Source organism: Erpetoichthys calabaricus, chromosome 7 (genome assembly GCF_900747795.2).
Source record: "Erpetoichthys calabaricus chromosome 7, fErpCal1.3, whole genome shotgun sequence".
NCBI classification, from domain to species: domain Eukaryota; kingdom Metazoa; phylum Chordata; class Cladistia; order Polypteriformes; family Polypteridae; genus Erpetoichthys; species Erpetoichthys calabaricus.
In genome coordinates this window covers 112,287,943-112,303,694 of record NC_041400.2, presented here as the reverse complement: position 1 = coordinate 112,303,694, position 15,752 = coordinate 112,287,943, and the positions used below count along the sequence as shown (strand labels likewise).

General features: G+C 38.5%; 1 protein-coding gene across 1 annotated transcript in view; it reads right to left on the bottom strand.

Annotated features, from left to right (window-relative positions):
* dtwd2 (DTW domain containing 2) overlaps nucleotides 1–14,848 on the bottom strand; it is a 395,350-nt gene extending 380,502 nt beyond the window's left edge. The window contains exon 1 of the mRNA XM_028805260.2: nucleotides 14,623–14,848. Coding sequence (XP_028661093.1) covers nucleotides 14,623–14,804 — 182 coding nt within the window. The 5' untranslated portion in view covers nucleotides 14,805–14,848. The remainder of the gene's footprint in view (nucleotides 1–14,622) is intronic.
* Nucleotides 14,849–15,752: the final 904 nt, after the last annotated feature.

The following is a 15,752-nucleotide window of genomic DNA, read 5'->3' as shown; positions in this document are numbered from 1 at the left end:
CTCTCCGTCAGCGTCTTTTGTCTTCTAAATGTGCAGATAAAGACAAGCTGCAAGCAGCCGGCTATTCCATCGCCCCACCGACTTAGAACATGCACGAACTTCTCCCAGCTCATGCCTTGATTGATTATCTGGGAGTGAAGTGGAGTTTTAGATTGGAAATAATAGATCTTTATTTGGAACACACGCATTTCATGTGTGTTCCGTTTCTACAGTAATCTGTGTAAACACATTTTTAAAACAGAAACGTTTTTCATATTCTAGTAGTAAATGACAAAATGTAGGCATAAACTATATAATGTATGAAGCCCAAATATCAAAGAAACACTTTCACAAAATGTACAAATATAACAAAACAAGTGCGCTTTTATTCAAAAATATAACTGCAGAAAAAAAAGCCGCCTTAGCATGCGACATTGACACACATTTACTATGACTGCTGCCATGGCGCAATGGTATCAGTTGCTGACTGGGAATCAAAAGGTCACGAGTTCGATCCTGCATGACTCTGTTTTGAGAAGTGAACTGCTCTTATTCTTACTATTTTAGAATAAAAATATACATTTGATTTCAGTCTGTAACAGCCGGTGTAATTTATGATACTTGTAAAGGTTAGCTTTTTTTTTTTTATTATTCACTTTTCATTCTCTCAGTTGCATTCAGGATCCTTCCCTACCCCCCTAGCCCCCTCCCCATTTGACACTGCCGTTTTCACATAAAGACGCGCTATAGCTCTGCAGTGTATCACGATACATACTACCGCAGACCCAGAGATCTGACACACAAACACTGGTGAATCTGCCTTCTTCGTATCTCACCGTCACTTGATTTTCTTTTTATTCAGTTTTACTGAGTGTTCCTGCTCACGCTGAAGTAGTATGCACCTTATGGTATATGATGTCAAAAAAAAAAAAAACAACAGAGACCAGATAAAAGTCCAAAATGTTATTTATTATAATAATAAATGTGCACAAAGCACCTCCACCTCCATTATACTTCAATAAACAATCAATACTACAATAACAATCACAATAATCAATCCTCCAATCTCCCAGACGCTTAGCCACCCTGCCTCCCAACTCAGCTCAACCCTGGGATCTCCCACAGTCCCTGTCCATGTGACTTCTTAGCACTTCCGGGTCAGATCAAAACTTTTCTCTTTCATAACAGAAGTACGTCATTCCCTCTGTCGCTGTGACTAAGATGCACTTCCGGGTTATAGGGCACATAATAGTCCTTGGGCCTCCCTGCAGCGACTCCTGGCGGCCCCCATGGTATCCAGCAGGGTTGTGTATTAAAAGTCCACTGTCCATAATTCCCTGCTGGCATTCGGGGCACCTCCATGCTGCAAGGAGGGCTCCATCTGGCGGCCTGGGGGTATTGGCCGGGATGAATGGCCAGCCATATCTCACAGTTCCCTCCCCTCAGCGAAGCCCAGTGGGACGGAGCATCCAGCCCCGTGAGGGACGTCTTCCTCCAGGATGATCCATGGGTCGGGCCTTGGCTACGTCGTAAAGACTCCCTATACAACGTTCCCCCTAGGTTCTCTGGGGAGTCTTTACGGTTCAAAGGAGCGAGAGCGTCTCTATCTGTCACAGTATATATGATATTTGGAATTATTCGTTTTATGACCTGTATAGTACATTTCGGAAAAGTTTGTGGCACGGATGCAACATTATTCATATTCATTCGCATAACATCTTGCGGTTGTAATCAGTGACCGCATGTTTTTTTTCCCCAATCTTGCCAGTCCCCACATGTTGCTGTATGCTGTTTCTTTTGTACTCCAGGACATGCAGAGGAAAGCATAGTAAAGAGCAGTAACTTCAGTGCTATATGCAATCATCAGACACTCCCCATTTGACACTGCTGTTTTCACATAAAGACGCGCTATAGCTCTGCAGTGTACTTGTGTCTGCATTCTCGTACCAATGCTTGCGAACTGATGTGTCTTCGTGCACTTTTCGTGGCATTACACGTGTATTTTTTGAGCATGCCCGTGTCGCTCTGTAGCGGGGCTACATAGTTAGTGTTGTAAAATGTCAGTACTGAGTGCGTCTCGTTTCCATTGTCCCGTTTGCTGTTTATGTGTGTGTATCAGTAAATGCCATCCCCGTAAAGGGGGACGGATGATGGAAGAAGACCACAGCCTCTAACCTGGAAAACACCTGTTCACAATTAATCAATTACAGCCGTCACAGGACTATTTAAGCCATCAGGAGGGAACAGAGAGAAGAGAGAGGAGAGGAGAAAGGAGACCATTTGTTTTCAACCACGTATCAACTTACTTGCTGTTTTTTTCACATCGCACCTTTGCACCAGTTTGTTTTTCATTTTGCCGGACTGTCTTTCATCCTTCATCTGCTGAGACCCCGGGGTCAATTCGTCATCCACCATACGCCGAGCAATCACGGTGAGGTTGCTCCATTTTCCGGGAAAATCAAACAACGCATTTTTCTCTAGTTCAGTCATCTGTATTCAGGACAGTTTTTATAACCAGACTCAAGTTCACGATCATTCAGTATATCATTCATTTCTTGTTATTAGTGTTGTTTGTTATATGTTACAGGGGCAAGGGAGGGTTTTGTTGTATTTATATATGGTGGTGTCTCGTTGTTGATGTGGTGGAGGGATATTTAAATTTATATATGTTTCTTTCTATTTGTGCATTTGTCTTGTTGTTACATTTAATACATTTAATCAGTATAATTTTACATATCTGCTTTTGTGAGTTTATATTTACACCGTCGATTATGGGGAAAATTGTACTTTGTTAGAGGTACGGCTTGATAGTTAGATTCATCTCAGTAAATTATCCAGGCCACAGGTCTTGGAGGTGTAGCTGCCGGCTGGGTAAGGGGTCGGCCGTTACAGCTCAAACACAGGAACATATGTTGATGTACAAGTATAACAAAACAAGTGCACTTTTATTCAAGACTATAACTGAAGAAAAAAGAAAGTAAGTTACAGTAGGCGGTTGATACGACAGCTTGTGTGGTGCAATGCTAAGAACTGCTGATTTCCGTTCCGTGTAGAAAATATTGTCGAAGTAATGCAATATTATTTGAAAACGAACAGCGTCAGATCAGGTGTTAATTTATACTGGCACTGCTAGAGTCAGATCATAAGCTGAATAATCTCCTGTTCTGTCTCTAAGTAAAAAGCATGAATTAATCAACAGAAATAACCGCGATCGACATTTTAAACTTAACGATTTACAGTGCATACCTATTTATAAATTTTATGTCCGTTTGAGGTTGAAAAGAAAAAAAAATAACACTTTCTCCCCAGCGGAGAATCAAACTCGGGTTTCTGAGACACGGCAGGGCTGCTGCGCTCTGAGTCTGCAAATCTTAGCGTTACACCACAGAAGGTGTTGTATCGTTCTTGAACCTTTTGTAAAAGTGTTTATTTGATCTTTGGACTTCAGGTTTCACACATTCTATAGTTTATGCCTACATTTTGTAACATTTATTACTAAAATATGAAAAAGTTTCTGTTTTAACAATGTGTTTACACAGATTACTGTAGAAACGGAACACACATGAAATGTGTGTGTTCCAAATAACGATCTATTACTTCCACCCTAAAACTCCAGCAGTTCAGTCACTCCCAGATAATCAAACAAGGCATGAGCTGGGAAAACTTAGTGAACGTTCTGCGACAGTGGGGGATGGAATAACCGGCTGCTTGCTGCTCGTCTTAATCAGCACATTTAGAAGACAAAAGACGCTGGCGGAGAGGTGAGAACGGCTTTAAGGTAGGCCGGATCTACAAGTTTTTTTGTAGACTCTGGTAATTCTAGTGTTAAACTACTTAGTAAGCATCTATTGACTGTAATGTGGCTTTCATTTGCTCAAAGCTAATCTACACTGGCTTACCTTCTCCAACACAATTTATGTGTGTGCATGGATGCAAGTGGCTGCTCTGCACTGTCTTACTGGATTTATGAAGAAACTTTGTAACAGTTTGAACTTATCCTTCACAACTTTTAGTTACAGTTTACCAATACCGTAATACATTAGCTGACTTTGTCCTAACCACCAAGTTACAATTAATAAATCTTGTAATCAAAGTAGGTGCACTTATGGTCTGATGTAAGCGATTCTTTGTCCCTTTCCTGGTCAGGTTTCTCATGAGATGTGGCAGAATCGTCAGCGAGCTTTCTTTCTTTGTTTTAGGTGCTCGTCTCCTTGTTCACCATAGTTGTACCTTCTGGGTTGTTGGCAGTACTGAAGTTTTTTTGAGGTTCTTACACATACAGTGTTGTCGGTTGCTAGCAAAATTACACCTGCAGGATCACTGGTGATCAGTCAGTTACCGTTTTCAGAAAGCTTTACGCAGCTCAGCTTTACATATATGGTCCTTCTCTGCTCGGACATTTTTTGTCTTTAGCAAGGTTTTGATTAACAAACACCTAGTCCAGCTCCTGGACAGTCTTCCTTTTTTCTAGTCCAAACCCTGTTACCCTGTGGAGCAGAAGGGATTGCTACAACTTAATTGCAGCCACACCCTATAAACACTGGGGTCTCTGCTGTACAGCAGAAGGCACAGCCATGTTGAGTAGTGAGCTGATAAAAAAAGCAATGCATTAGGGTGTATTTGAGGTTTTAAGAGGAAGAATCAGACGTCTTGTCATTTGTTAACTGTTGCCGTAAGCCCATTCTTTTAGTTGATAACTGGCACAAAGTTCTGTCCATCAATGTTAATCATCCTTGAGTTATGGTCCTTTGTTCAAATTGGTACCTCTAGGACAATGGTACCCAATCTTTTCTATGTTCCGCACCCCTAGAAAATGTTTGACTTATGTTCACACCCTCTACAAAAGTAATATCATATTTGAAGATGAAGAAGTCGAATTTCTAATTTTTGAACCACATACAGTACTGCAGGTGAACAAATTGAACTCAAAAAAATAAGCTTGTAACTTGGTGCATAAAATTTAAATATAAATTAAGGAATTTACCTTTATAAATCTCAATGATCTTGTAAGTGAGACCCCCGTGAAGGTTAGACACTTAATTGATGATCCGGGGTTTGGAGTATCCTGTGAAGCATTAAGCATCATGAGTAAATGATACATGATCAAAGATCAAGGTGTTTGGGGAATTTTAGGTCCCTGTGAAGCAACAGGTGCCAACGTACCAATAAGCAATGACACACAGTCGATGAGCTTTGTCCCCTGATAAGACCAGTAATGTAGAAACTGATGTGCCACTACTTCCAGGACCTACGGCAGGAAAGATGGGATGAGTATAAGCAACAGATGTTGCAGCCAATCCACTCCACCTTGCTCCCCAGCCAACAGCAAAAATGTCAATCAAACATCAAAATCAGTGATGTTTTACAATCAAGGCTTGTAAAGAAATCAACACTAGACCTCACATTTCTCTACAGATCATTTCTAGGTCCAAATTCCATTCTCTTCGAAAAAGTTATTCATCTTTAAGACCGTTCCGCCCGCAACAAGTAACACACAAGAATGCGCATTTCTGTAGCTAATTCACAGATGACAATTGCACACACAATGTTTGACTGCTTTCATATCATAGAATAGGAGCACTGGATAATAAATGACCTACAAATGGCAAAACAATAAAGTTGGAAAACGCACCTCACTCAATTTTGGCAAATTGCTACACAGCCTTCCTATTTGTCGAACACCCTGTAGGTGCAGGTACCACAGGTAGGGAACCCCTGCTCAAGGAGATGACTTTGCAATGTTACTTGGTCTGGAATCAATCATCTTATCGGATAAAACACAGAGCCTATATTCTGAAGTAGGGCCTCGTCATGAAAAATGAGACTTTTACTGTAACTGGCATTAAGAGTGTATGGTCCTGGCTTTTAAGCCAGGACTTGTATTCTAGGCATAGCAAAATTGGATAATGTCAGTCTGTCCCACACTACATTGAATTGTGTGCTTCTGTTTGCACATTTTATAAACTGCACTTTACAAATTGAAACTGAATAGACCTGTTTTCAAAATGAATTTTATTTGTCACATACAAATTATACACACAGTAAATACTGTATGTAGTAAAATGTTTAGTAATGACTGTTCCTTTAAGAAGAATATACAAGGACAATAATAGTAATACGTGTCTTTAAAAAAATTGTCAATAGAATTTTAAATATTTAATAAATAAGTAAATAACTTGATAATTTAAACAGCTTAATGTAAGAGAGTTAACAGCAGGACATCATGTAGTTGTAACCTGAATGTACATCATCCATGTATTTTATTTTCTGTACCTGCTTATCGAAATGTGGGGTGAGTACCTGCCCCATCAAACAAGTACTTAGAATGTGTGAAGATCTCAACACTCATTAATTAAACACAAGACAACCGCAAATCAAAGCACTGGTCTCAAACCAAAGATATAAAGAGTGTTTCTAAATAATAAATAATAAAAGCTGAATGTTTTCAATCTACAAGACTGCATGTTGGAATATTAAAATAATTATTAAAACAAAATACAATCAGTTCAAGTGTTGTTCTACATAGTGGGCAGCAGGCATTTATTTATGTTGAAATAATCACAATAAATTTTAATAATACATTTAATATATTTACAGGGCCATTCCCATGTCTAAAGCACTTCACCGCTGCCGGCAAAGGTGCAAAAGGAAGAGAAGCATAGGAAATGCTTCCAGATATAAAGCAGTATTCAAACAGAAAATAAAAAATATTTTTAATTACTGGTAACAAATAGTAATTTATAAATTACTGATAAAATCACATTTCTTATACTGGGTCGCGCTGGGAAACGGGAAATTTTCAATTGACGCTCCATGCACGAATAAGCACATTACAAAATTATTAAATTATTTAATTATTAAATGTATTGTACAGGATATGCAATTAATGATGGTAATCAATATTCATTTTATGTTTTGAAGAAAACATTGTGAAGGTGTTGTCCATTTCTCCGTACACATTCTGACAGCCTGTTGTGGAAATTCCAGTGATTTCCTCGCCAATCCTCCTTTTCAGTTCAGCAATGGTTGCAGGACGTGTGCGGTACACTTGGCATTTAGGATGTCCCCTCACAAAAAAATCACAAACAGTGAGATCTGGGGATCTTGGAAGCCATGGAATGTCACCGTTGCATGAAATGATACGCCTTCCAAACAATCGTCAAATAGCTGCCATCAACTGTTGGGCAGTATGCGAAGTGGCTCCACCTGGGGACTTCTTTTTTAAGGCTGAGCCCTTTTCTTCGAAATTACACACCCAAGTTGTAATCGCATGAGCAGATGGGACACAATCATGACATCATAACTGGCAATGACGCCGAAATTCCCTTTGCGCAGCAGTCACACTATCACGACTCTTATAAAAGGCTTTCACAGTGAACACTCGTTGCGCAAAACTCCACTGCTCCATTATAACTAAAGGCAAGGGATTCTAAACAAGGCTGCATTGATCCCAAACAAATGCCGATGCACCAGGGTCGCCAACACCTAGTTCCAAAATTTCTGGTTTGCCTGCACCACCCTGTATTATCAGATTGAGAGAAAGGTCTTAATTCTTTCAATAAATGGGATCTTGATTTTAAACCACAAATGTAAGAACTTTCACATCAGGACTATCACTCTGAGTTTGGATAGCTCCATCTATAATGCTCCCATTAGATGCAGTTCCACACTTGGGTACATAAACTGGACTATGGCCCGGGGCCTAATCTATAAAACTTTTTGTGGATTCGAGTGTGAAAATATTTGTACACATAAAAATATCAGATTTATAAAACCTGGCATACGTACATTTCTATGCAACTTACCCTTTATAAACCCCAAACACGTTGTAAACATGCGTTTGTGAACACAACGTAATGCTAATGCAGTCACGATGCTGCAGACGTTCATTGGCTGGTAGCAGCCTTCCTCCTGACGTGTTTAAACACATCCCCCCCCAATATCTGCTTTCAAGAACATCTGACTGTGTTCCACGACTGGACCCGTTAGACCATATAGCGTTTCTCCTCTGTGTTCTTGGGGTATCAGAATTTGTATGGTGCTAGTGTCTTGAGCAGGAAGCCGCTATTACCCTATTACCTACTACATGTAATGACACAATTGCTAATACAACGAATAGTATAGAACATATGAAAAATTGACGTCCACAAAAAAATAAGTGAATCATGGGTTGATACAAAGATGTGATGTTTGTCGGTCTCATCTTTGCATTATATATGACTTATGCACTAATGAAATTTGACAGTTTGTAGTTAATAAAAGCAGCTCCATTCTCACTAGATGTCCTTATTGAAATATAAGTGCAGTAATGTTATCCGATTATTTATTACTAGACATTAAGCCCGTTACAATAACGGGCGCTAGAACAGTAGTCCATAAACATTAGTAGGAACAGTCTATATTAAATGGCAAGGGACCTTTTACCTCATTAAATTTTTTCCCTAAAATGCCTGTAATTTTCTCTGACAGTAGTACTGGCTTTGCTGTCCGTAATATGCGTTTAATTTTCTGTCACAACAGTGGGCAATCAGCAGATTCTCCCCAGCAACTGATGTAATGTGTGTGAAAATAAATCTACTTTTACTTTACACTTTACCGGGCCAAGCTTTCTTAATCGCAAGTCTGACATCCTCAGAGTGAACACTTACACAACAATGGGGGAGCTGGTGTCTGCGTCTCCGTACCCGATTGGATTTTTCGTGTTTTCTGTTTTAGGTCTTACCTCATTTACTGAAATCCGATTGGATCTGCCGCGCGATATTTTATAGGTCCCGCCCTCTCTGTCTTGTGTGACGCATCAGGCGGCCTTTGAAACAGTGCACCGTGCCCCGCGCATGTGCACTTCACCAGAAGTCACACACACACGGACACTGGACGCACACAGGGGTTTTATTAAACAGGATTCTATCAAACACTGCCACAAATTGCCCTTTTATGTTGGCAAAAATATGTTATGTTTTAAGTAAGTACACCCAACCCAAACAAAAACTGGATGTAGGGCTTCCTCAGTCAGCTAATTGCTTTCAGCACGGCGGGTATAATGGAGTGAAGCTTGGCTGAGATATTCCTGACCTGTTAGCTGTTGTCACTTAGTAGGATAACAGGCAGCCAATATAAACTGATGAAAAACCAAAAAAAAACTTCTTCAATAAAAATATGCAGCATTGGCCTTCTTAAAAAGGATCTCAAATACAGTCTGTACATCAAATTCAACAATTTTGATATTTTCTATATTTGTCACGTTAACACAATATATTAAATGGCTCGGTGATATGAATTATTATAATGTGCAATAATTCATATCATATTAATATGTATAATGACTTATTATGAGTCATATCACTGAGCCGTTTGCATGGGAAGTTGCATATGCACATATTGAACTTCTTTTTGTGCATATACAAGCTTTATAAATGAGGCTCCAGGTCTGCCCCATATAAATTTTAACTACCAAACAAGGCTAAAGAATTCCACTTGAAAACAATAAATAAATTGTACCCAACTAACCTATTAATTCATAAATATAAAAAGTCTAAATTCGTATAGACCACCCTAATTCAGGGAGTTCATAAGAAATGTAATGATTTACTTCATGCGGTAGAAGTACATAATAAACAAGAATAGTTACATCAGATATTTGAAATACTATAATGTGTGCTTCAATTTAAATACTTAAAGCTTAAATATTGTCAATTGTAATAGATATTTGTCATTTTTCATCCTCGTATAGAGGTCCATAGAGGGCTAGATGCCCAGTAAAAGATCAAAAATCAAAAATAACACCACATTCATAATCACTGACCTTGAAATAGTCTAAAACAATGCCCCACATGTTTATCTATCTATCTATCTTTGACATCTGTTGTTTTAAACCTTCTAAGAGGGTTAGAACAACTAGTAAAGAAGCAAATATCAAAAACTTCATATTCCTGATTAAGAACCTCAAAAACAGCATAAAACAACACTTCACTTGCCTATATTACAGATCCCCATTTTTTAAATCTTTGTGAAAAGGGGCAAATCTGACCCATTGTATCTCATTAAGGGAGGAACCCTTGGGGTTAGTTGATGTGGCATGTAAAACGTCAAGTCCTTCCTTCTGCCTAATTTTATTTTTTATATTTTGTCTTTTTTCTCTTTCTTCGTCATGTAAAGCACTTTGAGCTACATCATTTGTATGAAAATGTGCTATATACATAAATATTGTTGTTGTTGTTGTTGATCATTTTTGCTGAAGGCACCTATTGGTTTACTCAGCATCATAAGGGTATAATTTGCTCCACAAAATATGGTCCAAATCTGGCATAAAAAGGAAGAGATTTTCGAATCTGGACGGTCAAAAATAAGTTCCAAAAAATAGATGGGAACCCCAAAAAGTTCAACATGCTGCATAATTAGACATCATATCATACGTGGAGGTTCTCTTGTACTGGTGAGTCAGTAGGTGCCGGACAAAACAAAACTTTGTGAAAAAGAGTAACTTTGAAACCTTGTAACTCATTAACAGGTGAACCCCTGGGGTCAGTTGATGTGACATGCAAAACTTCAAGTCCTACTGATCTTCTCTTGTTGAAGACACCTATTGGTTTACTCTTTATCATTGTAGGAGTTGGTGAAATTCTGGGGTGTTAAAATCTTGAAAGATGAGTGCTAAGGGTTAAATTGTTTTTCTAACCATGCAGCAGTCTTGAGTTATATTTTATTTGGGCCCATATATAGGGCTGCCAACCGTCCTCATTTTCCTGGAGATGTCCTCATTTTTAACGTGCCATGGACTGTCTGAGAGGAATTTATAATATTTAAAAAAATGTCCAGAATTTTGGCTCCTAAAATTTGAAAATCTCCTTATACTTATCATTGGTAAAAACTGAAAGCCGTACACCAATCAGCATTTGCAGAAGTAGTGCACACACTTTTTTCCCAGAATCATCACTTCTATTCCGGTACTAAACAACGCAGATATTGACGAGAATAGTCGATATCTGTCCAACTTGGCTTTTTCACTTCATCTTTTGAATTCAGCTTTATCTTCTTGGCGAGTAGACAGTTCATTATAAATGTTGTTCCTTTCCTTAATTATTTGTAATCCTAATTCGCCGTAAGTAACTGAATTTATTCAAAATCGAAATTACAATTTCATGTTTACTATGTGAGATCTTATTTTCAATTCTTCTTTCAGCCGCTTGGTTAAACAAGAAATTTCATATATCCAGGTACAGTCTGTCATATTTAAGTGTGAGTAAGTACTGCCTTGTAATATCTTAATGAAAAATATTGTTATTACCACCCGTTGTTCCACAATGCATTTATAATTGCAAATGAATGAGTCAACTATTAAAGTTTCAGTTAATTAAAAAAAAATCAAATATTTATTCTGTCATATAAATGCAATATCTTTTTAGTTATCAGTTGATCAATTAATAAGTCACTTTCTCAAGTAATGTAATAATATTTTCATAATTCTTTCATTTACATAAATTCAGGAATACCCATTAGGCCAAAAAGAAAGTGCAAGTTCACAGACTACTTGAACAGCAAATATCTTTGTTTTCGAAAGGGCAGAACAGATGCAGTTGAGGGGCTAATGCTCATAAAATTCAATTTCAGTAGCATGCTATGTTAAGATTTCTATTCATATTTATCTAAGAACCCAGATTTACAGAGAAAAATAACTTCAGTCAAAAATGTATTTTACTAGAAGTGAATTTACCATGTATATCACTCTTTACAGGTTTACGACAGTTAAGTTATCCAAACAGGAATGAAAGGAATGAAGTCTGTTAATTTAAGAGGCTTGACATATTCAAAATATTTAATGGGTTATTAGATTGCCAGTGACTGTGATTGTGGACATCACATCATAATTATGGTGATAAACTGCTACTAAATGTTTATTTAATTTAAAAAAAAACATAAGACATAAAGGGCATATTATGGCATCATAGGGAAAGGTGTCCTCAAACGTCCTCATTTTTTGACCCAAATGTACTCATTTCCAGAGAAAGAGAGTTGGCAGCCCTACCCATATAGCTCATAACTTCTTTAACCTATGTTTGCTCATTTCTAGCTATTACCTTAGCCTTAACTTACACATTAATTTATGAAAATAATGTAGCAGCAACGTTAAGACTCTTACGTTTCTTTCTGTGGTTTGTAATAGCAAAGTTGCCTCTGAAGCTTATTTCAAAATTAACCTTCCTGTTAGTTTTAAGATAATTTTTTCTTCCAGAGAAATGACACTTGTTAAGAAATACATGATAGCATGCGTGAACTTATAAAAGCAGCCTGCTCGATGCAACAAGCACACACATCTTAGGAGCAGTAAGTAGCAGGGCCTTAGCATGGCATAGGGCATTTGTGTGTGTCTAGCAATAAACCCTTGCTTCAGCCTGATCAATGCTTAAAGTGTTTCATTTATTTTATTTATGTAAATTCTTACTGAACTCCTTCATCATAAAGGTGTAATTTCCTGCAGAAAATGTAATTCTTATGAACACCAGTCAGGTCAGGTCGGATTAGGGAGCATGCACTGGTAGAGTGTGTTGCTGCACCCAGAACATGACGGAACAGCTCGGGATCCCAGTTGGCAACCTCCCCAGACAGACACGCCTGAGCACAATATTAATATATCCCCAAAGTGTAGTTTCTGTAGAGGAGAGGATGAATGTCACACACACTTTGTTTTTTTTTTTGCACCTATTCTATGGTACTAGGGTGTTGTACCATGTTAGCCATTATGGATGTAATGAGAAGTCAAGCAAAATGACACCTAACTAAACTAACTAAAAAGATTACAATAAGCAAGCTTTCGAGGCGACTCTACAGGCAAAAATAGATTTTTCACTGCACCTACTCTAAATATTTTGGAATGATAGATTTGTATTACTCTTAAGAATGACCAAAAAAATCAATCCAAGTCTGTTTAAATTGTGTTCTTTTTTCAATGTATGTAACTGAAAATATAATAAATGTGCTTTCAATATCTGGTAAATTTCTTATATATAGTAGCAATGTGTGGATTGGAGCTCCTTTTCATGGCTGTCTTATTGGTTTGGTTTGCGATCCTGTAATGGACTCGCTGACCCAGCCGTCAGTGTACTGTCACTGAAGACAGACGGCTGTGCAGATGCTCCCCTTTTATACGGGGTATCTGCGCAGGCTTTTCTTCATTTGCATAACGGTCGCCCAATTACCACTACGAGTTTTCCTGCACGGATGGTACAGCATTTGTGCTTGCCGGTGCCTATACAGTTGCCCGTACCGTCGTTCCAATCTGTCTAAATTTTAGAATCTTACCTTTTATTGTATTTCTCTGTATAGACATTAAAATCGCATTAGAAAAACATTAAAGGCACAGAGGTAATAAAACAGTAAAAGATTCTCAGTTCTTTAAATAGTTCGTAATGTGAATCACTGAATCCATCTTGTCTCAGGTGTTGAGATTCTTGTTACGTAAATAATTCTTTTTTTAATGTTTGTATATTATGTCAATGGATACATTACTAATGTATTTTAATATTTATACAACAGAAAATTGTGAGAATTAAACACAATTTTAAAGATAATTACGCGAAACACTACATTTGGAGCAAGTATAAGAAACAATCAAATGGAATAAATACAAAACACAACATATGACGTAAGCGCCACAAGAGCCTGGACAGAGTGTATCGTATCTAATTTTAATGCTTAACTCTTGAAAAACAACTCATAAACAAAATTTCTCATGTCGCTCAGCTGTCATCTAGAATCCATCCATCCATCCCGCTATATCCTAACTACAGGGTCACGGGGGTCTGCTGGAATCATCAATGTATTCTATCTGGGAAAAATCTTTTCTAATTCAAGAATGGTATGATTGGGAAATATGCTTTGTGTCTGAGCATTTTGATAAACAGTACGCATTATACTTTTACCAAGAGTTTATAAAACAGCATAGCGGACAATACACAAAGGGCATCATTTACGATCCACAGCAGCGTCGTCAAAGCCTGCACAGACTGGCTGAACTGATCAGCGGCGTCAGGATGGCATTGCGAGTGAAACGCCTCCCCACGCACGGGTTTGCCTTTAAAAAGGATGAACCGCTTGAGCAGATCTAATTACTTTAAGGGTTTCATTTCAAAAGCTAGGGTAACAGAGGTGTGTCGAAATCACTACCGGATTTTAACAGCCATGTGATGCACATTTATATATGTTTTATTACAAAAAAGGGTTCAGTACTTTGGAAACGCTCTGCTTCTGTTTCCGTAGGGGTTTTTATTCAAGTGACGCAACTTTCCGTTCTCGGGGCGCTTAATGATGATGTCTTGTTTATAATAAGCAGGAACGCCCTCCTGTAATAAAGGGAAAAAAATCATCCACTACGCGGATTTGAACTGATAATATGTAATAAAAAGCGGATTCAGAAATCTAGAATGATGTTTTCTTGTAACCAAAAAATCTCGATGCGTTGTTAGCTGAGCAAAGAAGTTTCCGGACTGTACAATATTCGAGTCGGAATGAGCCATTTTAGCTGTTCTCGGATTCCAACTATGTGTTTTCATCTTTTTTTCTCAACTCAGTCAGGTGTCCCCTACAGCCACGAGGTGGCAGTGTTCTCTTTCTCATCGTCTCCGTTCCCCGCAGAAGCGCCCCTCTTACCTGCACCTCGAACACGTGGGCCTCCTCTCTGTGATCTCTACTGGCAGCTCCGAGAGGTCGGCGAATCCCTTAGTGTTCTCTCCATCATCACTTTCTCTTCGCTGTTTTGATGTTTGTTCGTCTTGGCCGCTCTCGGTATCGTCCAGATTTAAAGTCGCTAGAGCCCATGCATGGCCTTCCATGTTTGTGCAGCTGAACCTTCTGAAGAAAATGCTGCCGGTTGCAAAACGCGGCTGCACCACAAGGGGTCGCCAGAGTTGCTTATGCTGTTATGTTTCATACACGTTGAATGTTTGCTTTAGTTTACTCTTTTAATCAAAAAGACATATGCTTCAAACCCATTAGACATACTTATTTACTCATAAATCACACAGCTTTATATTTAACTTGACATGTATATATTTAGGATGTAGAAGGAAGCCCACTAAGACATTAACTCAACATGGGCAGTAATCTGGTGGGAATCAGAGATGGCCTCTAGATGTACAGTAGGTGAAGAAGCGGTACTAAATACTGTATCACCATGCACTCTAATGTACATTAGTCAGCTACAACATTAAAACCACTTATAGGTGAAGTGAATAATGGACTGATTCCTGCTTTCTGGAAAAGACTCAAAATCCTTGTACTATAAAAAAAACAGCTTTAGAAATCAAAAGAATTCTGCTTTCAAGGCTTCCTGTATCACAATTAGTTACCTCGAGAGAAGTTTAACATTTCAAACTCCATCAAATAAACAGTGTTATTACTATTTTATAATAAACCGATCAGCCACAACATTAAAACCAGTGGCAGGTGAAGTGAATAAAACTGATTATCTTGTTATAATTGCATCTGTCAAGGGGTTGGATATATTGGGCAGCAAGTGAGCAGTCAGTTCTTGAAGGTCTGAGCAACTTTGACAAGGACAAAATTGTGATGGCAAGATGAGTGGGTCAGAACATCTCCCAATCGGCAGGTCTTGTGGGGTGTTTCCAGTATGCAGTGGTTAGTACCTACCAAAAGGGTCCAAGTAAACACAGCCAGTGAACAGGTGACAAGGTATGGACTCCCAAGGCTCACTGATTCGTGTGGGGAGTGAAGGCCAGCCAGTCTGGTCCAGTCCTACAGAAGATCTACTGTAGCACAAT